The sequence below is a fragment of the Manis javanica genome, chromosome 3 (assembly GCF_040802235.1).
Source record: "Manis javanica isolate MJ-LG chromosome 3, MJ_LKY, whole genome shotgun sequence".
Lineage (NCBI taxonomy): Eukaryota > Metazoa > Chordata > Mammalia > Pholidota > Manidae > Manis > Manis javanica.
The window spans coordinates 9,206,637-9,234,030 of record NC_133158.1 but is presented as its reverse complement, the minus strand read 5'-3'; the positions used below and the strand labels follow the sequence as shown (position 1 = coordinate 9,234,030).

General features: G+C 38.9%; 1 protein-coding gene across 24 annotated transcripts in view; it reads left to right on the top strand.

Annotated features, from left to right (window-relative positions):
• FHIT (fragile histidine triad diadenosine triphosphatase) overlaps positions 1–27,394 on the top strand; it is a 1,286,968-nt gene that overhangs the window by 495,800 nt on the left and 763,774 nt on the right. For 2 of the 24 annotated variants that reach the window (XM_073230792.1, XM_073230790.1), the window contains exon 1: positions 5,634–5,780. The exons of 18 other annotated variants lie outside the window; for them this stretch is intronic. In XM_073230792.1, coding sequence (XP_073086893.1) covers positions 5,642–5,780 — 139 coding nt within the window. In that variant the 5' untranslated portion in view covers positions 5,634–5,641. Of the gene's footprint in view, positions 1–3,152; positions 5,781–27,394 lie in introns of those variants that run through there. 4 more of the 24 variants (XM_073230812.1, XM_073230797.1, XM_073230787.1 and 1 more) reach the window with 4 other exon arrangements.

The window sequence follows — 27,394 nt, the reverse complement described above, 5'->3', positions numbered from 1 at the left end:
TCTACACAACAAAGTCTCCCAGAAATAAGGAGTTCAGCAAGGACACAGAATACACTGAAAAAATCAATTGTATTACTATATGCTAATAATGAACATGCAGAAACCAAAATTTAAAACATAATACCATTTACAATAGTTCCAAAGAAAATGAAATACTTAGATATAAACTTAACAAAATATTATAAGATTTATATGCTGAATATTACAAATTATTGATAAAAGAAATCAAGACTTAAATAAATGGAAAGACTTAAAAGTCTTAACACAGTAAAGATGTTAGTTCTCCCCAAGTTAATCTATAAGTTTAATACAAATCATGACAAAATTCCAGCAAGCTTATTCTAAAGTTTATATGTATGGCAAATATAATAGTCAAAGCAGTCATAGCATAGAATAATAAAGTGGGAGGAATCACTCTACCCAATAGTAAAGCTAAATATATAGGTATAGTGATCAAGCCAGTGTGGTACTGGCAGAGGACACAATGGAACAGAGTTGAGGACCAGAAGTAGACCCTTATAGATATGCTCAAATGATTTTTGACAAAGGTGGAAAAGCAGTTCACTGAAGGAAGCCTGGCCTTTCAACAAGTGGTAGTAGAGTTTTCAATATCCATTGGCAAAAAAAAAAAAAAGAACATTAATCTGAACCTCAGATCTCACATAAAAATTAATTAAAATGGATAGAGACTTAAATGTAAAATTATAAAACTTCTACAAAAATAAACAAAATTGTTGGGATCTAAGACTAGGCAAAGAGGTCTTAGACTTGACACACAAATTTTGTTTTTCTCTGTGAAAGAGCCTGTGAAGAGAACAAAAAGACAATCTGTAGGCTGGAAGAAAATATTTTAAAGCCATATATTTTACAAAGGACTAGTATCTAAAATATATAAAGAACTTCTAAAACTCAATAGGAAAAAAACAAATAATCCAGTTAGAAAATGGACAGTTACATACAGACATTTCATCAAAGAAGATGTACAAATGTCAAATAAGCACAGTAAAAGGTGTTGCACAGCATTATCATCACAGAAATGGAAATTAAAATCATAATGAGATAACACTACACATTTGTTAGAATGGCTAAAATAAAAAATAATGGCAACAGCAAATATTGGTGAAGACACAGGAAACTCATCACTCGTACATTGTTAATGGGAATGTAAAATGATACAGTCACTCTGGGAAACAGGCTGGCAGTTTCTTATAAAATTAAACATGTAACTACCATATGACCCAGCAATTACACTTTGGAGCATTTATCTCTGTGAAATGAAAATTCATGTTCACATAAAAACTTGTACATAAATGTTCATAGCAGCTTTATTCATAATAGCCAAAATGTGGAAATAGCCCAGATGTTTTCAACAGATGAGTGGTTGAATAAATGGTGGTACCAACGGAATTCTATTCAGCAATCAAAAGGATGAACTATTTGTATAATCAACAACTTGGGGTGATTCTTGATAGAATTATGTTGAGTTAAAAAAATCCCAGTAAATTATGTAGTTTATGATTTCATTTATGTAACATTTTGAAATGACAAAATATTAGATTAATGATTGCTGGAGTTTAGAGATGGAGGTGGCAGAGAAAGGTGCTTGTGATAATAAAAGCACAACATGGGGGATCCTTGTAGTGATAGAACTGTTCACTATCTTGACAGATGATGGATACATGAGCAGATTATAAAATGGAATTTAATACACACACATTCTCTCTCTTTCTGAAATGAGTATAAGTAAAACTGGGATTTGGGAGAACTCTGAATAAGATGGTGTATCGTGTCAATGTGTCAGTGTCAGTATCCTAGTTGTACTATTAGACTATGGTTTTGCAGTGTTACCACCAGGGGAAACTAGATAAAGTGTACTCGGGATCTCTCTGTATTATTTCTATGCATTATTATGCACATTGTTACACTCACGTGACTCTACAATTATCTCAATAATGATTTCAGTGAAAATTATACATATATAAAACACTTCTAAAAATTATATATCTAATATATGATATATTTATACTTTTGAGATACATGTGTGTATACATATATGTACATACATGTATATATCAAAAGTGAGATATATATATACATACATACATATATATATCTCACTTTCTGAGCACTTACTGTGCACCATGTGCTGTACTAATGACTTTATAGCAGTAACTCCATTTAATGTGCTCAAAACTACTTTATGAGGTAGGCAGTATTATTATCCCCATTTTCCAATGAGGAAACCAAGACACAGTGAAATTAAGCAACCAGCCCAAGGTTGCAAGCCTAGTAAGTGGCGGAACCTGGATTAGAACCCAAGAATGTTTGGCTCCAGTATCCATAGCCTGAAGTAAAAGGCTATTGTTTCTCTTTACCTACAGATTATTTGTAGCTGAAGACATTAGGAAGGGCTTTATGGAGAAGCTGGCATTTTAAGCTTCCTAAGAGGAGATTGTGATTTGATATGTGTGTAGTATTAACTGACCTGTACATAGGAGGAACGTAATACATATTTGTTGAATCAGTAAGTGATTTATTTAAACCGCTAGATGATTCCTTCAGTCACTATCTGCCAGCAGCCCAGGGCTTGCAAAATGAGAAAATGAGGGACCCAAGGCAACGAACTCATTTTGCTTTATCGCAGAGGTGACTTTCTTCCAACTGAAGTCTGTGTTTCCCAAGGGGCATCTCTTTGCATTCTGGGTGGGACACTTCTTCGTTGTGAGGGGATGCACTGCAGAATGTTCAGCAACATTTAGAATGTCTCCCCATTGCCCCTTCCCAATTACTGGGACATTGGAGAATCCCTTCCCTCCCCAATTTCCTAGATCCCCCTAAAGACCTAGTCAAGAACCGGTGCACTGGACTCTCTGGCTACCAAAGATCAAAGAACTCCTGCAGCAGAACTGCAGGATCCACCTGAGTCCAGAGAAATAGTCCCTCTTCCGCTTGGCATGGCTGCACGCTCATGATAGAAAGAGGCAGGGCTTCCCTGCTAGCCTGGGGGCTCTGAGTTTGAGTTTCAGTTGATCTCAAATGTTCATTTTGCTTTTTTGTTCTTTTTTGATGAGCATAAAGCAGTGTCCCCTTTCAGATAAATACTGCTGAGCACATACCGCTATATAACACACCCCAAAACAATCTCTTTCAATCTCAATAAAAAGAAAAATATCAGAAAGGGAAAAGTGTTCATTCATTATTTTTGAGAATGTGAAAAATCTCTTGGAAGAGCAATTTTTCTTGTTGACCAGCAGAAAAACATCAGCATTAATTATGTTGTCTTGTTAAATCTGAAAGAAGATAGTGAACATTGGAAACCTTTCTGATTGCCTTTGTGGGAAGGCGTCTAAGGGATCAGATGCTGTCCCTGCCAGAGAGGCAGTCAGACAGGTGTGCCCGTCCCGAGTGAGTCTGGGTGTGCTCAGAGGACGCTGTGAGCTTCAGCCTGTGGGCAATCTGAGGAATAATTCCTGCGGTGGTGAGTGGTGAGGAAAGAGAGAATTTCCACTTCAGGTTTTGAGCACTGGCCCAGTTTCTTTCCTTTTCCTCCTTTCCCCTGTGGAGAGAGGGGAAGGAGGTGAATTTGAATAGAGTTGCAGAGGTACCCGGATAAATTTGTGCGCCCGAATGCAAGATGTTTTCACACTTGTCTTGGCCCCTGGTGGCAGAAAAGCTAACTATGAGAAAAGGGAGAAAGAATCTTGCCTCCAGTGACATAGTGATGTCCAAAAAGCACAGGCAAAGTGAGAGGCTTGCATAGAAAAATAAAAACAAAAGCAAAACAGTGATTTGTATAAAAAAATGGAAACACAGCATTGCTTTCCCATCAATCCAGTTGCAGGATAGGAATCTGGGTGAACAAAGAGCCCTAGAAGTGTAGGTCTGGGTGTGGAAACAGGAGTTCAGAGGCCAGCTTTGGTACCCTGCTTGAATTTCAGATGAGGTGAAACCAGGAGCTCTGCTAAGTTGCAGCACCAAGGGTTCTTGAGAAAAGCAATTTATTTTAGATTCCAGCACAGCAGCTATCGTTTAAACGGCTAGGGGTTGTAATTGAACAAGAACTAACCTTCTCTGTGAACACAGGGTGCAGTAGTAAGTGTACGCAGGCTGATCGAAATAACGTGGACGCCAGGCCTTCCAGATGGGCGGGGCAGCCCAACCACCGTGGACTAGTGTCTTGCCAGCCTCCCAACAACCAGCCCATTCAAAATTACATTCTGGGAAATGTACACAGCTGGGATTCAAATGTGCACTTGTCCATTTTGGGGGATATTAATATAAAATGGCTAGGAGGCAACTATCTTGAGGAAATGAGAGACATGCAGTTAGCACTAGGGAACTTTATATTCAATGTCCATCTTAGTCTGTGGTCATGAGGGGCTTGTCGGGTGTTGTGTGTGGTGAGAATCCAAGACAAAGGGTTCCTCTTGAGACTGGATAATTTTTACTTTGACAATGAAGGGGATGTGCTTACCCTGCAAACCCCAGAATGTCATCCTGTCATTAAGTACTAATGAAAGTTTTATTGTTCTGTTGGGAGAAAACGACGTGTCTCATTTCCACACACCAAATTTGCTCCCTTCCTGTTATGAATAAATCCAGTTGTATGAAATTCACTATTTCTCCAGAGTTGCCCAGAGACTCAGAAGGCATTTTTTCATCCAGGCTCAGTTATTTTTGTTTTTAATAAAAGAGTGTGTCACAATGCACTGGCTCTTTTTGTAAGTGTCTAATGAAAGCAGTAAGTGCCACATATTTACAGATAACCTAGAAATACTTACAATAAATAGTAATAATTCCTGCATCTAGCTGTACTTCCCAAATGCAGCTGCTGTAGACCATTCCTGGTGTATCTCCACATTGCTACTTAATATGTTATCCATTTTATACAGTATCTACCGATTTTCTTTTAAGGAAGAGAAGGATTTACCTTACTTCCAGTTACCTTTGCACATTCTGCCTCTATAACATGACATTATTCCATTGGTCTTGCCACTTCCAAATCATATTTAAACCCCTCTCAGTGGCCCACCAGTCTAGGCAGCATCTCTCACCTCCTCACCACCCACGAGATATGTTCTTCTTCCTCGTCCACCTGCCCTTCTCAGTCAGCTATCCCAGCATTTCTGCATTGTCAAGTTTAATTTACATTTGCTCTGTCACCAGAGAGGTCTTTCCTTGTGATTTTTCCGACATTGAAAATAATAAAAAGGATTTGTGTAATTAAGGTTTTGCTAGATTATTTACAGAAAACCAGGGTGGTTTCTATGTACAGTGTCACAGCTCTTGTGATACTTGAAAGAGATTGTGCCACAGAGTCAGGGTCAAATGGATCCTCTTCCTTTGTCATTTTTGTCAAGACCTTCCATCTTTTAGTGCGTGTAACATGTATTTCAAGTCTCTCTCATAAAGTTACTTGTATTTTTCTCTACTGGAATTTCTGATGTCCACTTGCTTTACCTGAGTGTGTGCCTTATTCATATCTTCAAGTTTTTCAAGGCTTGTAGTTGTACTGTGTATTTTTTGTGAATTTAACAAGGCTCTATAACTCGTTTAAAAGTCCTATTTTTATTTTATTTGTTGAATAAAACATGACTGCGTGTCCTCAATGAAAACATTTCCCTTCTTTCTCAGTTTATAAATGGGCAAACACCTCAAGAGTTGGACGTGCCCAAGGAGAAATGCAATATCCAATGGTTATGCAAAACTAGTCAATGACAGAGAGATTCAAATTAAAATCCTCTGTGTATCTATGAAGTTAACAAAGATTTTAAGATATGGTAAGTACTGAAAAAAACTGTAAGATATATACTTTTCTATACTTTAGTTAGGAAGAGGAAAATTTGGTACAAACTTCCAGGTACATTAAAATGCTTATAATATTTAACCTAGTGATTCTCCATTATAGGAATTGAAGAAGATAATCAGAAATTAAGATCAAGGTTTATTTCTCAAAATGTTCTTTATAACATTATGTATTATAGGAAAACCTTAAATGACATGCATAAGAAAAATTAAACAAAAAGTTGGCACATCCATCCATGGAACACTATTTTGACTGTGACCTGATGTTTATAGTTTTTGATGACTTGGTAAGTGCTTAGTGTAATTTAGGTGAAGAGAAATTCTGGAAATGGTGTATTTATTAAGGTCTCAAGCATTCTAAAAGGAAAAAAAAATCCTGGAAGGAACTATACTAAAGCTTAAACTGTGGTTGCCTCTTGTTGGTTGTATTGTATGAGATGTTATCTTGTTCTGCTTATGAACATTTTATTTTCCAGATGTTTTATAGTGGATATGCCTAGTTTTGATAGGAAAGAAGAAAAGGAAAAACACTTTAAATTATGTGCTTCTTAAAGTTAAGATTTTTAAAAATGTCACCAAATTACCCATCTGGCTTTTTTCCCCTGAACTTTTTACCTTTTCTGTCACAGAATCAAGAGTGTACTGTATAAAGTAGTGTATGAAGTGCTTTCCATTATTGAAAGTATCTCTCAGATGCATCTGGAAAAGCTAAGGTGTATTATGTTAGATTTGCTGCTTTTTGCTCTATTTCTCTCTCTCACACCTGATTCCAAAGTCTGATTTATGTCAACATTAGTGAAAGAAATATTCAAATTCTCTAGAAAGGGGAAATTACAGTTGCATCTCTGAATGTAGTTAGAGACAAAATGATAAGCAGCGGACTGGCAGTCAGCACCTGGGTTTTAGGCCTGGTTGGCTCACTTGGTGAGTTTTCTCATGTGAAAAATGAGAGCATTGAATTGGATGATCTTTAAGGTTCTTGTAGGTTTTTGGCTCTGACTTGGCAAATATCTTACCCTGGCAGAGACCAGATGAAACTAAGATACAGAGTGATTCCGTGAGAAGCATGAGTTCTAATAGTGTATTTTGGTGGCAATTTCTGTGCTTTAGAAAGAGGAGGCTGACTTTGTGAAGCAACAGTTTTACTTATCCATTTGATTGAAAAAAACAGAGACATCAACAAGCACAGCATGGAAGGCACAGTTTCTGACATTTCTAGCTGTATTTTAGGTCTGGAAGGGATAGTATTTGCTCTTAGAAGCACAGTAACGACGTTTTTTCAATCCAGAAAACATAAAGGCAGACAAATGATTCATTTTGGTCCATTTGTTTCAATAAAATGTACCAGTGAGTGAAATTATGTGTAAAAACAGAAACCCTTTGGAATGGGTGTTGGGGCTTTGTGCACTGGTAGCCCCGTGGGCCCTACTTGGCCTCTACTTTTTCTGTGTATTGCTGCTCCTCCTGCTATCCTTCCTACCTTAAAAAGACCCCAAATCGAAATTGCTGTATATTTTTTTCAGATTATAAAAGAAATGCCTGCCTATGTTATAAAATTAAAATTCAAAAATGCAATACCACAGAAAAAGAATTCTAGTAAAGCAACTATCACTTATCACATAAAGCAGTGACCTTGATTAGTATGTGGGGGCAGTGTCTCCCAGACCTCTTCACCTGTGTGCGCGTGCGCCTGCACAGGTACACACACACACACACACACACACACACACACACACACATTCAATACATCCAATACATTTTTATCTTACAATGTGCCACGAACATAGAATTCTACATCATCATGTCTGCATGGGTGAAATAGAGATTCCTTAAATCATCACCTTTGATGGGCTTTTAGTTTGCTTCCAGCTTTGGCTCTTAGAAGCAATGCTGCAGTGAGGAAAAATGCATGTATATATTTGCACCCTTGTTCAATTATTTGTTAAGCAGAATTTCATGAAAATGGAGTTTCAACGTCAAAAATGTAAAATATGTGTGTATCCGTGGGCATATGCCGTGCTAACCTGTCCTCCATAAAGGTTGTGCCATTTGTACCTCGGTTTTATCCCACCACACCCGCCGTCTTCACTGAGCGGCTCCCGGTGAGAGGAGGTCACCCAACTGCGCCTGCGAAGGGCGTCTCTGTCTTCAAGCAGGTGTGACCTCACTCACGGCTGCCTGCTTTCGGTGAGCTCTAAAGGGGAGCTCAGGCTGCCCCCTCATTTAGCACCTCATCTCCCTTCTTTGGCTCCAGGGGAATTTTTGTGAACAAGAAAAGCAGAGGGAGGTGTTTGCCTTTATTCCTTCACCAAATAGTGGGTGTCCGGAGTTTGCCTATTACCGTCAGTATTCCGGCTTACTGGCACGCACACACTGGGCGTTTTGAGCTGCATTCAATGTTGTGTGTGTGTTTGTTGTGCCTTAGGCTTCCTCCCTTCCCCAAACACTGCACCCCACCACCCCCAGTCTTTCAACCTGGTGCGTTAGACCAGGGTGATAAAATAACATGCGCAATTGTTCTTTAGCTGAGAAAATTGATTTTTCCGAGTGTAAGCTGGCATCATGAATTGTTAACCCTGTTAGAAAAATACGAGTTGGATTTATGAATCCCTTACACAGGTAATTGGGCTCTAATTTTAAAATCTGAGCCAATTGATTTAGGCTATATTGCATTATAACGTAACAACAGTGCAATTGAGTCAAGGTGATGCATGAATTTGAGCCTCCAATTACACAATAAATTATTTTCTGTTTTTTAATAAATGATACCTAGGTTGACATCAACCTGTCATGGTTCCCTTTGCCTCCCCATATTCCGCAGCTTCTCCTTTTTCCTCTCACTTCTCTCTTTTTTTTTTTTTTCATCTTAACCTTGCATGGTTTAGGAATGTCTTGCTTCAGAAATCCAAACCCTGCGTATTAGGCCATTAATAGGAAATTTCAAGCCTCATCCCTCCCTACAAACTCTATTAACATTTCATTTCAATCCACAACTTATTTCTGATGGGTTACTATTATTGCATTGTTTATAGTATTTGCTGTTAAGCCACCAGTTATATAAATTGCTTTCTGATGTATGACAGTTTCTACAGGAGATTTCTTTCAGAATATCGATACTTCCTTGTCCTTTCAATGAGATCCGAAACACGGGTGCTTTCAGTAGGCTAGATTTTCTATCCCTTTTTTCCCCTTTGCAGTAACTTCCCCATTGTATTTATTTTTAGCTGGTTGTATTCTATGTATTTCTGCAAAACATATCAAGTTATTTTGGGAACAAGGGTTGGATATAAATAAATAACACATACTGCTGGAATCAGTTTCTGGGAGACTCGAGTTAGCAATCAGGCAGTTAATTAGAATCTATGTCTCAAACTTTTTCTTCCTTCGGCAAGCCCTTGTTATTTTGAGTAAGGGACTGTTTTAGGTGAGGCCTTGAGCATTTGTCAGAGAGCTCAGGGGCAGAAGGAGAGGGCAACGGAGCAAGTGGGGTGGTGGGAAGGGCCCTTGTCTTGGGACAGATAGAGAACCAGAGTCCAGTCTCTTTCCTTCCAGGAGGCCTTGGACAGCTCACTTCCCATCTCTGACTCTCACTTCCTTCTTCTGCAGCATGACTTCCTCATTGCTGAGGTCCTTCCCAATTTAAAGAGTTTATACCTGAAGGCTCTAACTTTGGAGAAAGCTCTAGCCTCAGACTCATTACTACTCATTGTTTTGCATTTAACTTTAATCCTTCCTAAAATCAAATTAAATTACCTGCTGCCAAGTATTCAAAACACTCGGGTATTGATTGGATGACTGTCCTGAAAGTGTATTTTCTGCTTCGTTCTGCAGAAAGTAAAGATAGTGGACTCTGTTACGTGCCTTTCCACAGGGGTGTGTTTCCCTGGGTGTTCACTGCTGAAGGTGATTTCTGTAGCTGACCATGTAGGCTTATGAAAGAAAGACATGAGGGGGCAGAGGAAAGCTGCTGGGAAAAATCAGTATTGCATTAATGAAGAGCTCTTGCCATGTCTAGGACCACTTCATGATTATGCGCAATTCTGAGCTGCTTTAAAAATAAACTAGAGCATCATCATTACTAAATTATAACTTTGCAGATTTTGCTATACAGTAGGTGTTCTGGGTTACTTAAAGAATACATAGTTTTCTCTATTTTTTGTCCTTTTTCTGGTAAATTGGAGTAATGCAGGGGAAGAAGGGTTCTGATTTGATTTAAGGCTTAGAGTGAAATCAGTGGTTATTTTAGAGCTTTCCACCCGCCTTTGCCCTGCTAGCTTTATATCCTGAGTAATTAAATAATTTCACCCCCCATCTTCTTAGATCATTGGTGATGTTCTTTTCCTTTAAAAAAATACTAAATATTTTTCCTGATTTAATTTTTTCCAATTCCCTCTATGTTAAAGTTTTTCCCAAAAAATAATCATACTCTTATTTTTTATAAAGTTCTCTTAGTTAGAGAATGTACTTTAAAATATACTTTTGGCTGATTAATCCCATCATTGTAGATCCTTGAGCAAAAATAGATGAAAAAAGATTGTAAGGAATTGAATCTGAAAGTGTCTTATATTTTATGGTGAATAGATCTAAAGTGTTTTATTTTCTGACAGCCTGAGATAAAGAATGATATTAGATATCTAATACAACTCTTAAGAGAATTCTTTTTAACTTAGGCAATTTACAGATTTCTTTTAGATGGACATGGGCTGAAGTAACTAATTTATTACAGTTTTTCTCACTTTGTAATTTAAAAATATATTAAAATATATGTATGTGACTTTCTATGTTCCTGTCTCTACCTTATTTCTCAATTTAGATTATATGCACTAGGAATTTGCTAGCTTATTCTTGTAATTACCTACCTTCTTAATTGCAAATACTGGTAAGTAGCTTTCTTTAAATACAATTCTGAGCTGATTGGTAAAAGAATTTTTAAAATCATCCCATTAAAAACAATGATATGAATTTGGCAAAGTTCTTTCTTTTGGTCATCTGGGCTTTTGCAAAAGTTGAAAAATCTTGGACACTATCCGGAATGTCAGCAATAGCTAGTAATTTGAGAGTAATTTAACATGTGAGGAATATGTTCGAAATCTATTTTAATGTCACAAATTTCAAGTAGGTTTTATTTTAATTTGAGAAGATAGCAATTGAGAAAATTCTCAAGGTAATCTTTTGGTTATAAAGTTGTTTATAATGATGACCACCATCCAAATCAACAGTGATGGGTGAGAGTTGAAAATTATTATTGAATTAGGGAGTGCTAAGGTACTTATATCACTCTTGGATAGCTGATGTTGTTATAGAAACTGCATATAAAATATATGCATACACGTGTGCATGTGGGATATAGAGAACAGGATGTGAGAATGGGCCTCTTCTTGTCTCAGTTTTCAGTGAGGCACCTATATTATAGCCATCAAAAGACCACCTATTCTGTATGTAGAATGTCATGAGCCTGCTTCATGGCTTTTGAATATATAAGAGTCAAGGGGAGGTAAGGGAAGAACTTTCTTTGGAGAGAGGTATGCCCATGCAATGAGCTGTCGCCCTCCCTTGAGGAGAAACAGTGGTTAAGTACTGTCTTGTAACCTTAAGCCCAGAGAGGGGTCATCAAAAGGACTAGTTAGAGAGCTCTGAATTGTGTTCCCTGCAGTTGGAGGACCCGGACCTGATGCCTGAATCTAGCCTGAGGAATTTAGAGTGGCCCAAGCATCAGGGTCTGACTCACTGTAGGAAGTCTGGAAGGCAAAGCAAAAGAGGCTGCTTAGGATATTTGGTGGCGTAGAAATATTCAGTCCCATTTTAACTAAGAATCTGAAACCATAATCCAGCTAATTCAAGATTTAGGCAGCCTCTGCAGCCTGCCTTTCTCATTGTATTTCTTGCAAGGTTTACTTCACTCCATGGTTCCAGCTCGGTGGCCGGCGCCTCCCTTATCTCGCTGGGCTCTGGAAACACACATCCCCTCCCTTTGCTCTTCCAGGCCCAGGGAGGTGAAGGCATCCTGCAGCGGCTTGTTCTGGGAGTCGCAGCAGCCTCACCTTGTAACCCTGCCTGTACGTCTGAAAGCAGTTCCTTCATTGAATTCTCTTCAGAGTATTGTGGAGGGTGTGACTTCCTGTCATGATCCCGACTAATGCGGTCAGAATTTGGTTTTGGCTACCTGGTTCATTCTAGCCCTCCACTACCTGGGTAGGCTTCAGACTGAGAAAATGGGGGTCAGAATAACGTGAGATCCCCCAGATATTATGTGCTCACTTTCACTTTGGGCTCAAAATAGACCGTGCTCTGGAGGCAGGAAGGACAGTTTGTCATCATGTATCTGCCAGCTGTCATTCCGGAGCTAATTGGACTCTTAAATTTCACTCTGTTCCTGCTTGTCATTTTCTGGGCCCCTGAGAAATTTCTTGCTATGTGTGTTCTGAAGCAGGACATTTTGATGCCATAGTTATTTTGATCTTTAGAGTGCAAAGAATAGGATGTTGGTTACAGGCACAGCAGACATCTCCACACCCTCTCTGACCCTCTGCCCCATTCCTGAACTTCACCCTTGCTTTTGATTTTTGTTTTTACTTTTAAAAAAATGAAAATACTCAAACATGCACACAAATATCTATCTATCATCTATCTATCTACCTACCTATCTATCTATCTATCTATCTATCTATCTATCTATCTATCTATCTATCTATCTACCTTCCTATCTAAAAGTTGAGGGAATAGTATAATGGACTCCCACAAGCCTGCCATCTAGGTTCCATGATCAACATCCTATCTTGTAGCACACATGCATTTTTTTCTGTTATATTTTGTAATGAATCCTACTCACCATATCATTTGACCTATACTTTTTATATCTCTTTAACAAATAAGAAATGTAAAAGTAACTATAGTACATATGCAATGAAATGAACAATGATTCATTAATATCTAATACACAATCCATGTTCAATTTTCCTCAAAAAGTTTTTTTCAGTCAAGTTTTTCAAATCACAGGCCATACAGCACCCTCACATTGCACTTGGTGGTTAGGTCTCTTAAGTTTCTTTTAATTTCTAAATGTCCCCCACTTTTTAAAAGAAAATTAGAGCAAAAGTACAGTAAAAGTGCACAAATTAAGTGCTCAATGAATGCTTAAAAAATGATCAGCCCATGTAATTGCTACTCAGGTGAAGAGAGAGAACATCCCTAGAGTGCCAGAAATTTCCTGGTAATTATGTGTACACTTGCCTTCCAAGAGAGCCACTGTGCTCTGAACATAGATTGGTTCTGACCACTTTTTCACTTTATGTAAATGGAATCATATAGCATGGCATCCTTTTCATCTAGATGCTTTCTGGGGAAATTCAACCACTTTGTGAAAAATCAGAGGTATAATTTATATGTAATAAATTGTGTCCACTTAAAGTATACACTTAAAGAGCTATGCACCGGTGAAACCACCACCACCATGAAGAAACAGAACATTTCTATCACCCGGAGAAGTTAACTCAGGCCAGATGGTAGTCATTCCCTCCTACCAGTCCCAGCTTTCAGGCATCCATTAGTTTTTTTTCTGTCACTAGAGATTATTTTGCACATTCTAGAATTTTCAATAAATTAAAGCATAATAATATGTACTCTTCTATGTCTGTCTTCCTTCAATGAGAATGATTTGGAGATTCGTCTATGAGGTTGAGTGTATTAGTTGTTTATTGCTTTTAATTGCTCAGTAGTATTCTACTATATGGGCATTCCACATTTTGTGTATTCATTCATTCATTTGGTATATTCATTGTTGGTTTACACATGGGTTGTTTGCCGCTTTGGATTATTATGAATAATAAGTTGCTTGTGTAAAGATATTTGTATGGATATATTTCCCTTTCTCTTGGATAAATAAATACTTAGAGTAAACCATCTGAGTTACATATTATTGAAATTTATAATGAAATTTCATGAAACTATCTGTTTTCCAAAAGGGTTGTGCTGTTTTTTATTCTCCGTTTCATTCCAGTTGCTCTACATTCTTTCCAACCTCCAAGAGGTTTACTTTTTAAATTTTAGTTGTTTTAATGGTGTGTACTGGTATCTCTTTGTAATTTGTAATTCCTGATGGCTAATGATGTTGAACACCTTTTCATATACTTATTTGCCATCTATATAATTTCTTTTGTGAAGTGTCTTAAGATGCTTAGGTTTCTTTTTTTTTTCTTGTTGAGTTGTAGTTCTTTATAGATTCTGGATACAAGTGCTTTGGCAGATATGTATGTTGCAGATATTTTCTTCTGTTGCTTGACTGCTTTTAAGAAGTGGAAGTTTTAAATTTTGGTTTATCTTAGTCTACTCTAAGGTTGCAAAGATTTTTTTCCCTATGATTTCTTTTAGAAGTTTGGTCTGTGATCTTTGAGGTAATATTGGTGTGTGGTATAAAGTAAGAGTCAGTGGTCTTCCCCCATGTCAACCCTACCCCTGCATGGATATCTAATTCTAGCTCTGTTTGTTGAAAAGTTTCTGTTCCACCATTGAATTGCCTTGGTTGATTGATCATTTATGTGTGAATCTCCTGGACTCTCTGTCTGCCCTGTGACTAGCTTCTCTACCTTTTCCTAATTCACACTGTCTTGATTAGTGTGGCTATATAGTCAGTCTTAAAACCAAGTAGTGTGTGTTCTCCAACTCTGTACTTCTTTATGAAAATGACATTGCTATTTTAGCTCACTTGCACTTCATATAAATTTTAGAATCAGTTTATCAGTTTCTACAAAAAGTTCTGCTGCAATTTTGTTTGGGATTACATCAAATCTTTAGATTGATTTTTGAGAGAAATGCCATTTTGGCAATGATGAATCTTTCAGTCTCTGAATATGCTCTATCTTTCCTTTAATTTAGTTCCTCTTTAATTCCTTTCTACAATGCTGTGTAGGTTTTAGTACAGAGGTCTTGCAGGCATTTCATATTTTGAGATGGCATAGTAAATGGAGTTGTGCTTTTATGTTCCTTTTATTTTCCAGTTGTTCATTGCTTGTATTAGAAATAGTATTGATTTTTGTATGTTGCCTTTGCATTCCTTTGACTTGCTAAAGACATTTTTTAGCTCTCGCAGCTTTTTTGCAGTTACCTAAGCTTTTCTACATACATGATCTTGTCATCTGTAAATAAAGACTGTTTTTCTTTGTTTCTTATTTGTATTTAAGGTTTGACTCTTAAGTTTTACTAACACAGTCTGACAACTTGTCTTCTAAACATTTGTTTTGGATGTGGGAAACCTATAACACATCCATTTGCCACCACGGCTGTCACCTCTCCTGTGTTACTGTTGCAATGTAATTCAACCCATGCTAAGGATATTTTCATTAGTTTTAACAATAAATATTTATGTAGATTTTACCTATGTATTTACCCAATCTGGTGCTCCTCATTGCATCCTAAATTCTGTGCTTTCATTTGTAAATGTTTTCTTCTGCCCAAGTAACTCCCTCTAGTTCCTTTTAGTGTCTCCTTTCATGTAGATTTTGTTACCTTCTTCCAGAGAGATGTTAATAGTCTGGCAGGTGGATACAGTATGAGAAGGTCATGTTCATCTAATCAAGAAATGAGATTTTTTCAAAGTTGTGGCTTGTCTATTTCCTGCTTGTCCTAACAACTCAAGCCCTTAGAGTTTCTCACCTGGACATTTAGAGTATTTACATGGTCCATGTCCTTAGCAGGTTCTAAATTCCAACTTTTGTCTCCCCAACACTGGTAGACTGACAAAATTTCTCCTTAGCTATTTCAGCTTTTAGCAACCGATTTTTACTTAGGTTTTTTTTTTTTTTTGGCCTTTTACTCCACACATGTGCAGCTGCCTAGAGAGGAAATTGCAATGGGAATGTTGTGCTCACTTCTCTATGGTCCCTCTTTCTCAGAAATCTTAGGCCCTCAAACTCTAGCTGCCTCTTCTGCAGCCCTTCACTTCAAATTGTCTCTCTTTAGTGGTAGGCTGCCACTTCCTGTTGGTACGCATCCCCACAGTGCAAGTTAGAAGATGCTCTGAAGACAAATAGCTGCTGTACACAGAGCTCACCTCAGTGGGCTTTCTTTCTCTGCAGAATCTAGGCTGCTTGGATCCTGGCTGCTTTAGTGGTTCTGCAGTGCTTTCAAACAGTGGGTCTTTTTTTTTTTTTTTAACTCCATGCAGCATTGTAATTGTTTTCTGTGGGAGGATTAGTCTGATACAGGTCATTTTTTCAGAGCCAGAAGCTTAACTCTACCAGCTACATTTTAAGAAAGCCCCCATCACTACCAATTTTAAGGATGCATTTATTTGTTGAAAAAACGGGCCATTTTCCCCCCCATTCAATGCCCTACATTTTGTATTTCTGATGATTTCCTTGTAGTGGCATTGTTTAATATATTTCTCTGTTCCCCATATTTCTAGTAGATATTTTGTTAGATTTAGAGGTTATTAGGTAATAACACATCTTCAGGAGCCTGTGTATTCCTACTGCATCCCTACATGAGCCAAAAAATGCACTTTTCTCCAAAGTTGCTTCACATTAGGATGACCTGGTAAATCTTTTAAAAAGCAAAACTCACGCAAACAAACATAAAAGCTACGGATGCATGATTCCTATCTCAGACATGCTGATTTAATTGGTAAGGGACATGACGCAAACACTGGGATTTTTTAAAAGCCTGCCTCTACACACACAGACACACACACACACACAGACACACACACACACACACACACACACACACACCATCTCTGCCCAGGTAATTCTAATGTGCAGTGAAGTTTGGAAAATACTGATACAGCGTCTGGTCATCTGGTTAATTTAGGATTGATTCATTGATTCAGGTGTTGTCATCTTATTCCTTCGATACCAAGTTTTCCATCAGGCTCTAAGCCAACATTTTGGTAGTTGTCTAGACCCATCATTTCATTAAGAGTTGCAAATGGTGATTATCTAATTCAGTCATTCCTCTTGCTCTTATTAGCAGTGATTTCTCTATAAAGGATTTTCAGTTCCTATTTGGTTACCTTGAAATGCAGTCCATACAGGAAAGGTAGGGCGAATGCTTACTGCTTTCCCTTTATTTATGTATTTTCTGAATTATGAGTTGGCACCCTAACAACTTTTAAAGGTGACTAATGATTTTTATAAAAATACCATTATGGAGCTCATGGATTTTTATGCATTAGATATGTCATTTGACCACATTCACTGCTCTTGTTGATGTTGGGATTGATTGATCTTCGGCCAGTGGGGATCTTCTTTCAGGTTGGCTCCGGCTCCTTTGGACATGACTCCAGCGGGCTTTGATGGCTTCCTGTGACAGACTTCATGACCATTTCCTGCCTCAGGTCTGGAATTGGCCATTTCTCTAATGATCCCTGGTTCCTTTCAATGAAAAGAAGTGTTTAAGAGACCAAACTAGAGGCACTAAGTACAACCCTGTATTTAACCCTCAGCCAGTTCCTCTTTACCTTCAGTTTATTTGGCCAAAGGTGGTATTAACACCATTACTCCAGTTCTCTCACATGTTGCATGTTTGACTGAGGGTCTTTAACTTCTCTGTGCCCATGTTTTCATCTGAGAAATGGGGATGGTGATTGAAATGATCCAGGAATAATGCTTGCCCCATTGGCTTTTTAATAGGTAACAAAACAAGTACTTGGTAGTGGTGATGGAAGTATGAGCTAAATAGCCATATGGTAGTAGTGATGGTAACAGTTCATTCTTTCAACAAGTTTTAGATACCTGCTGTGTATGAGCATTGGCCATAGGAGGGAGTAGTAATGGTAGCAGGAGTAGAAGTCATCATAGCAGTCTTTGTAGTCATTTGTTTTTCAATAAATTATCTGTGAGGTGCCATTCTGGGCACTAAGGGATGCAATGGTAATTAAGCCAGGTATAGTCATTGTGTTCAAGGGGAAAGGCAAAAACAAGTAAATTAGCAAATATCAATTATAATTACTAATCCAACATTGTTCACTTAGGTACTTCTCTAGGTTTAGGATTAAATTTCCACGTAGTTTCATACCACCATCACAATGACTGCCTCAAAACTGTGCCATCAGAGTGGCCATATTGAAATGGCTTGTATGCAAGTGTCCCACTCCTGTTTCTGAGTCATGGTATTTTTTACCCTCAGCATCTGTCCCTGGATGAGAAGTATTTTTAATGAAGGAGAGTCATTTGCAGTGACTCAGAGGATTGAAATTGGGGCTTCTCTTCCTTCTGCTGCCTTTTTCCATGGTGCTGCATGATTCCCAAGGAAATCCACCCATCCTGGAGATGGAAGGTGCCCTTCCCTGTGACCTGGTATCAGTGGAAAGGTGCCATCAAAGGGGGCCTTCCCACAGAGCCCAGAGGAGGGAAGCTGCTTGGCTCTCTCCTATTCAGAGTGAAAATGAAGTCACAGGATGTCCTTTCTATAAGTGGCTGAATAAAAGACCAAGAGAAAGCCTCCTCCTGTCCTACAGCTGAAAGTGTTCTCATTTGCAAAGGAGTCACTCTTTGGCTTGTTGTGCAGAAGCCAAAAGACCTGCTCCGCAAAGCAGGCGTGCAGACGCCCGCAAGGTGAGCGCAGTCCTCACCCTCCTCGCCTGCCTCAGGTGATGCTTTTCTCCCAGTGGAGAGAGCCTCTCAATTGGAAAGAGAAACAGATGGGATTTCTTTAACTCCTTGCCATTCCTTATCTTTTTTCACTTATGACTGAATTGTAATTGCCTGAGCTTCTGCCTCCTCTGAGTAAATGTACCGATGCACAGGAACTATTCAAGCTCCCTATTGTGGCAAGTGGACTGTTTTAGCTGCAGGAAGTACCTACTTCTCACCTTCACCCTTAAAGGTCTTGCTGTCAAGAGGTAAAACTCATTCATCCCACAAATCTTAACTGATCCTACACAGAGTCCTAGATCCAAAACACAAAGCCCCCAAACAGCCCCTTTAGAGTCGACCAGCCCTGCTCTCGGGCCTTTAGCGGAGGCTTCCTTTGCTCGGTACACTGTCGTGAGGATGGGTTGTCTGTCCGAAGACCTTGGGTTCCGGTTCCGGCTCTGCCCACTGTGTAGTGGGAGGCACTGCTTTACTCCTCTGAGCTCTAGTCTTTTTACCTGTGACAAGGAAATGCTCAGAGTCAGTCACATGCTAAGTGTGTATGGGGCGTCTGTGATGTGCCAAGGAACTTCCTTCTTAGGCACAAGTGATGAAGTCAGAGAACAGACACAAAAGTGCATGAGGTGCTTCTAAATCTTGATGAAACCATGAAGAAGACAGTTCGAACAGGGTAGTAATGGAGGGATACAGTAGTGTGGGTGCGGGGGGGTTGTGTGTTAAAAAAAAATGTGGTTCAAGGAGTGGCCAGCTGTCAAATGCTGCTAAGTGGTGAAGTGAAGGGAGGTCGGAAATTGGCCACTAGTTTTGGCTGGATGAGGTGTGTTGATGACCTGTACTAAGGATGTGGGAATAGCCTCTAACCTTTATATATTCATAATAAAGGGGAGCTACATGGTGATTTTGGCTTTTTAAAGAATCTAGAAGGCTCCTTTGAAGGAAATGAATCCTATAGTTAGGCCAAAAAGAAAAAAAAATCTGTAAGGAATTTTATATTTTTGGCTCTAATAATTGCTTTATAGATGATATAAAAGAAAGAACCTGTGGCTGCCTACTAACTAATCTTTCACCCTGTGTTACTAGGGTCTGCTGCAGTACCCCTGGATTATCCCGCTGTTAGGGTGCTCGTTAAGAACATTCTTTAAAATCAAAATGTTTTACACTGGGGAGTGCTAGAATGACCAAGTCAAAACTAATCCCAGTGACTTTTAAAACACACATCAAAGCAGATGTTTACAAACAGCCTTTACAGTGAGTTATAATGGCCCACTTTCTGGGCTTCTGGTATTAGGATTGTCCCTTGATGTGCCCCAGACATCTTACAGTGGAAGTTATTAAAGAATAAATTATGGGACACCAACCACACTGTCCAAGGAGCTTGTTGCTTAGCCCCTAGCCAGCCTATATGGTGGCAAATTTTCTTTCTTAGTCTTCTTACATTTTTGTTAGCTTTTAGAAACTTATTTTTTAATTAGAGAGCTGTGTAGATAGATACACAGTAGATTGATAGCCTGTTTCAGTTCTGAACAGAAAATGGGTGGAAACTTAAAAATGAACACCAGTTTCTAGGCATTTGTGTGGAATGTACACATCTCCCCAGAACCGTCTCCCCAGAACACTCTGAAGTTAGTCTAGCTTTGGCCCATTTTATAGATAAGGAGAGTGAAGCTCAGAGAAGTCAGGACTTGGCCAACATCACAGTGCTAATTGGATGTAAAACAACATCAAGCTAATCAAAGTGTAGTGATTTCCACTTAAAGCACAGCAGTCTCTGTGCCCACCCCGAAGGAAGGTTAAAATTGTTTAAAGTGGGGATGCTCTTGAAATAGGAGGAAATCTTGTGCCGTGGGACCACGCCTTCCCCAGCTTTCCACTGAACTGGAAATCTCTGGCCCATCACTGCAGGTCTGAAATGCTTCCCTGGCAGCTGGGCTTGGTCCGCTGAGGCGAGCTGTGGCTTGCGGTTAAACAGCACCGACGGAAACCGGGCAGCGTCCGGGCTGGGTTCACGCTTTCTCCTTCCTTTGCTTAAATTAAGCTGCCTGTGTTCCTGGGAGGCCGAAAGTGTGCTGGGTCAGCTAGCAGTTCTGAACAGCTCTCCAGAATGCAGGGAGCGTGTAGTGCCCCTTCCCTAGTGACTGCAGTCTCCGTCACTGCAGAATAGGCTCAAACGATTTTTCTAAATTTGGATTGCTTTATTTGGCAACTTTTATTAATCCAAAGGAAGTCCTCTAATGCCACCTTGCCTATAACTGCATGTGGTACTTGATTTTACAGATGCTCAGAATGTTCCAAGTATGAAAATACAATTTTTTTATATTTATAGAATCACTACTAATTGTATTTCTAATAATGATAACATGTTTATTGTGTGTTTCCTGTGTGGTTGGGCATTGTGCCAACAGCTTTAACATGAATTATTTGATTTAATCCTTGTAATAGTCCTGTGTTATAGGAGCTTTGATCATTTCTCTTATATAGATAGAAAAACTGAGACTTGGAGAGGTTAAATAATTTGCTCAAGATTACACAAGTAGTCAACACTGTGACCAGCATGTAGATTCTGGTGGCGTTACTCATACCTCATGTTTCTAATCACCCACTACCTTCTTGGTGCAGGTTAATAAACTATGGGTATATTTTGAGCACATTTTTCTTCCTATGCGTCTAGAGGCCTTTTTATTTATTTTTAACTTAGAGATTGACTTTTCTTTCTGGCTTGTCTCAATCTACAAATGCATTTTCCAGAAGAAGAAACTGAAGCCCAGAGAAGTAAGATGTCAGCAGGGTGGCTGGGCAATCTCACCCCCTCCCCTTCCCTCCTTGTCCTTAGCTTACAAGACACCCATTTCAGGAGTTCAGTGTCAGATCTCAAAGTGCTGTGTTATTGATAACTTATTTAGTGCCCCAAAGGCTAACAAAGCTACGCTTCTTGGTTTTCTCAGAGTCTAGAAGGAACCTCTGTTCCACCGTCTGCAAAGGTGATGAAGGAATTAAAAGAATTCATAAAAGAAAGAGAACTTTGGCTTTTAACTCTTTCCTCAAAGACACTAAATGTTAGAAATAAGACTTATTTACATTAAGGTTTGTTGAGCATTTGCGAATAAGATAAAGACACTAAGAAGTTTCTTTAGAAGTATATGTTATTAGCTTCTTGTAGAGTATATTGTAAACTAACCCCAAGAATTCTTTTGAGCAATCGGAAGGACTTTGGACCCATTTTTATCTAATTAGTTGTATTTGTAAACCAGACCTGGGATTCAGGACTTGAAGTTTATCTTGTGCTTTTGTCACCACTTTATGACCCCGAGGAAACCGTGTTTGTGCCCCACATTTGGAGAAGAGGCACCTTCCCACAACACCTCTTTTGTACTCAAATTAATCAGGTTGTCTGTGACTAGAAAAACGAGACTTTGAGCTCTCTGGTTAGGAGCTCAGCCAACTTGAACTTTGGAGCTAACTAAGGTGGTTGTTTTATTTCATTTGTCAGAGTGGATGTGCAGGTGGAAAAAACATGCGCTAGAAGTGGTTCCCAGGGGAAACCCTGGTCCTTCCATCCCCTGTGGTAATTGAGATCAGAACTCCTGGAAGAAATCAGAAAAATCATTCCCATATATCGTTTTCTCTCACTGCTAACCACTCTTAGAGGAACCAGTAGTTCTTAAGATCTGAGTAACCCTTGAAGATATCTGTGGCTGTCTTCATATGTTTCCCCCATTTTGGGAAGTTAACAGTTCTTCTCTGATGATAAAAAGCGGCCTTGCTTACCCCAGTTCTCCCCGACTGTGAACAACACATTGCAGTTGAAATCAGAGGCTTTGGCACAATCATTTCAATTTTAGGAGTTCTCGCCATAGCATTGCATTTACTCATCTCTAAATCCTACTAGAAGTTGCTGGTAATCTGCCCAGTTCTGTGTGGCCTGTTGGTACAAACAATTACAAGCAACAGCTGACACCTTTCCATGCTTCATCTCAGAGGAAACTGAGTTTTTGCATACTCAAAGCAATTTATTGTTTGCTGCGTGAATGAGAAGAGTTGGGTTCTCAAGTAGTTTTAAGACTGTTCTGGACGAAAAGCACACGGTCTGTGTAAGTCATTATCTGGAATGCTGTGTGACACACGCACATGGTGGCATATGGCAGCAGTGGGTGGATGAGGCCCAGCAAAACTTCAGAGACTGTTTGATGGATTTCTCTGAGATTCCGAATTAGACAGTGCCCCCAGGAGATGAAAGCAGGGTATTATTCACGAACTTTTCTCTCCTGCTAACTTCCCCCCTTCTCTTAGGATTAATTAAATTCTGTCCTTACCCAGGGAACCCACTTCTGTATTAGGCTGATGACAGACAGACTCAGGGGATGAAAGGACAGGTCCAGCAAACTCAAGTATTTTTGCCATCTGCCGTTTGTGTCTGTGCTTGGATCCTCCTGCTGTCAATCAGAAGAATAGTTAGCAAAACAACGGATGGGTGTTGGGAGAGCAGGCCCCTATTTTTAGGCTCCCTGGAAATTTTTCCCTTTATTTGATTTTGGCGGTTTCAGTCATATCTTCTAATGCAGTTTCATACAAATGTAATCTGGCTTCCCCAGCCTAGTACAACCCAAATCAAAATGATATTATGCCTCTTCACAGCTGTAAATCCTCCCTCAAATTAAAGCCCTGAAACCTAATCTGCTAGAGGTCTACACAGGGGGAGGAGAGCCTCCAGCACCCCACCACGAATAGCATTAAGCATTCAATGACAACTTGACAGAGACTTTTATCTTTTGTCCCTGTGAAATAAAATCTTCAAAGTTATCCGCCTTTTCTTTGAAACTTAGCACAGGCTGTACTTGGCCAGGTGTCTCAGAGCTGATACTAAAAGGGCAAAGACTGAGAGCTGCTTTTTACCAGGTTCTTTCTGGGCTCCTTTTTCTGTTATGACCTGAGAAGGAGTGAGGGTAAAATCTGAGATGTGGCTATTTTCCAATAAGGTTAAAGACACAGAGTCACAGAATCCCAACATGGACTCAAGCTGAAGATTGATGAATTAATTGAACCTGACCAATTAGCCAATGAATTAATTACTCTGCATAAAGCATAGTGAAGTTGAGATAGGAAGAGGGGTGGGTTAAATCATGGGTGAGAGAGAGGATCAGAAAGCCAGAGAGCTAGATGAGGTGAAGGTCTTGGCAAAGCTTGACTGACAGAGTTGGGCAAGTGGGCAGGGGGCCTGGTAGAGTCTACAGGCAAGGGTGGCATGCCACTCACTAAGTAGGTGGCCATTTGTGCCAAGGTCCTACGTAAGATTCACGGAGCCAGAACCTTAGGTTCAGAGCACTATTAGTTCCCAGACAGGCTTGCTGTGGTAGTTCAGTGGCTGTTTTCTTATCCTTAGGAGTTCAAGAATTTTCTAGGCTTCTAGACCTGTTCATCTTAAGGCAGGGTTCTGATTGCTTTGGAAAGAGGCTTGATTCAGTTCTAAGTAAGACAACAAGCCTAGATCCTCTGCGATCATCCAGGGTATAGCTGGATTTTTACAAAACATTTTTGGCATTTAGGCCTTCCCATGGACTTGGTGTAGGCTGATTATTTTGAATCATTTTCCTTTTTTTCAACAGCATCTTCTTTTGGAATCAACTTCCTTACACTGCGTTTCAAAACTTACAAGGTCGGTCTTTGTCCTATTATGTCAGTTGCAGATACCAGAATATACCCCTTGGGTTTCCTGAGATCATTGAAAATGAGGCCAGACCTCTTGGCTAAAAGACTCTTGGGGTATTTTATTGATACACAGTCCTGTAGGACATAGGTGTCAGATGGGAACCCAGTTTGAACCACTCTCTCTGGGAGGATACTCGCAGAAGGATGCTATAAAACTAACTACCCTCTCATCACTCTCATCCCCAGGGCAGCCAGTATGACAGAGGAACAGGAGTAGGCTCCTGATAGCATCATTCATTCAAAAAATATGTTTTGAGAGCAGCTGCCATGTGTCTGGCAAGCCAGGTACTGTTTAAGGATGTGAGAATACTCAGTGAATAAAATAGGTTGTATACCTGCCCTCATGTTGGTTGTGCTGTCGTCATTAAATGGGTACTGTGTTTTAAAAAGTGTAAGGACCCCAAAGTAACTGGAAACTTCTCATCAGAGGGATGCAGTAAGCATAGACACATTAGAGCAATCAGCTGAGGTCACAGAGAGAACAAAGGAAAAACAGGAAAGGCATTATTCTGGAATCTGACCAGTGAAAACTACTTAGCTGTAAGGAACAAGAACTTATCAGAAAAACGAGGAGCTGGAAAACCAGTCGTTTTATTTTTTCTCCCTTGAGTCCACTTTAGTTCTGCCTTAATATGAGGCATTGCCTTGGTCATGCCAAGCTAGGCTCTGATGTGATAATAAGCAACCTCTAAGTCTTGGCGGCTTAAAGAGAATTGTATTGGAGTTCCATTTCTGGAATAGCAGTGTGAGGATCCCCAGCAAAACATCCATAAATGGTGAACATGATAAAAAGAAACCCAACCATTTCAACTCTCTGGAATTGTCCCAACTGTATACAGCAAAGGAAGAAATATTTAATCTACTAAATTGTGGTAAGAACAATAAGGGTCTGTGGCACTTGAGCTATAACTTGCTCCCCCTAACCCCTATCCCATTCCACCCAGTCCAGCCAGCTAGAAGGCTCCACTCTGGGCAGATGTGGCTAAGAAGTTAGAATGTATTTTTCCTTCAGATCCCAAGGGATGTGGTATCTCATGGACTAAAGAACCGACCTTAAAAACTACCCCTGCAAAGGAGCCTGGATTGAAGTAGATCAAACTTTGGAGCAATTTATGCACATTTCCCCCTTTCAAAAACAATAGAATAATCAGGTGAAATTAGTGAAGCCTAAGAGCTGGATGTGATAATGAATGATGCAGGCATCTTAACAGATCAGGGGAGAAGACAAAGAGGCCCTTGAATACACACTCTTCTCCAGTGTACATGGAATGTTCTCCAGATACACCATAAATCAAATCTCAAAATTTTTTAAAGGATTGAAATCATGTAAAGTATGTTCTGTGGCTATGCCAGTAGGTTTACAAAACAATAAGGGAAAATTGGGAAATTCACAAAACGGTGGAGATTAAACCACACACTCCTAAATAACCAATGGGCCAAGGAAGAAATCACAAGAGAAATGACAACAACAACAAAAAAACAAAAACACCTTTGTTATAAATGGAAATGAAGAATTAATATCAATTCTTCATAAACTGTTCAAAAATTCATTTTATGAGGCCACCGGTACTCTGATACCAAAACCAGACAAAGACATAACAGGAAAAGAAAACTACAGATTAATACTTCAAAAGAAGGTAGTTGCAAAAATCCTCAACAAAATACTAGCAAATCAAATCCAGCTACATATGAAATTAATTATACCTCATGGCCAAGAGAGATTTAAGCAAGGTTGGTTAAATATCTGAAGACCAATTAATGTAATATACCATATTAATAGAATAAAAGACAAAAACCACATGATCATCTGAGTACATGAAGAATAAATTTGAGAAAATTCAGTACTGCTTCATAATAAAAACACTCAACAACTAAGATAGTAGGGAACTTCCTCAACCTGATAAAGAGCATATATTAAAAACCCACAGTGAATATCATACTCAGTAGTGAAAGACTGAATGCTTTTTCCCTAAGGTACGGACGGAGATAAGGCTCTCTGCTCTCCCTACTTCCACTCAATATTTTACTGGGAGTTACAGCTAGAGTAATCTAGGCAAGAAAAAAGAAATAAAAGTCATCCAAATTTGGAATGAAGAATAAACGCTATCTCCATTTGCAAATGATATGATCTTACACTTGGTAAATCTTAAGGAATTGCCTAAAAACCTTTAGGCATACCCTGGAGATATGGCAGGTTTGGTTCCTAACCACTGCAGTAAAGCAAATATTGCAATAAAGTGAGTCGAACAAATTTTGTTTTGATTCCCAATGTGTATGAAACTTCTGTTTACACTACACTATAGTCTATTAAGTGTGCAATAGCCTTGCATCTTTCAAAAATGTACATGCTTCAATCCAAACATATTTGATTGCTTAAAAATGCTAAATCATCATATGAACTTTCAGCAAGTCATAATCACTGACCACATTTCCCTGTAACAAATAAAAGAATAATGAAAAAGTTTGAAATATTGTGAGAATTACCAAAATGTGACATGGAGATATAAAGTGAGCAAATGCTGTTGAAAAATAGTGCTAATAGGCTTCCCTGATGCAGGGACGCCACAAAGCTTCAATTTGTGTAAACCATAATAGCTGTGAAGCACAATAAAGTGAATCACAATAAAATGAGGTATGCCTGTATTAGAAATAATAAGTTCAGTAAGTTTGCAGGATTCAATATGAGTATACAAAAAACAATTGTTATTTCAAACTCCTGTCAATGAACAATCAGAAAAAGAAATCAAGAAAACAATTCAAAAAGAATAAAATACTTAGGAATAAATTTAATAAAAGAAGAGCAAAACTTACCTTTGCAAAACATTGTTGAAAGAAATTAAATAAGACCTAAGTAAATGTATATATATTTTGTGTGTCTGGATCAGAAGACAATACTGTTAAGATAGTAATACTTCCTGAAATGACCTACAGAATGAATGCAATCTCTATCAGAGTCTCAGTTGGCTTCTTTACAGAATTGACAAGATGATCCTAAAATACTGTGGAACTCAGAGGACCCAGAATAGTCAAAATAATCTTGAAAAAGAAGTACAAAGTTGTAGGACTTCCTGATTTCAAGCCTCACAAATCTATAATAATAAAGATAGTGTGGTACTAGCATAAAAATAGACATACAGTTCAGTGGAGTGGATTTAATAGTCCAAAAATAAACCTTTTTATTTCCTGTCAGTGATTTTCAACAAGGCTGCCAAAACAGTTGAGTAGAGAAAGAAAAATCTTCTCAACAAATAATTTGAGACAAGTGGAAACCCATAAGCAAAAGAATGACGTTGGAGCCC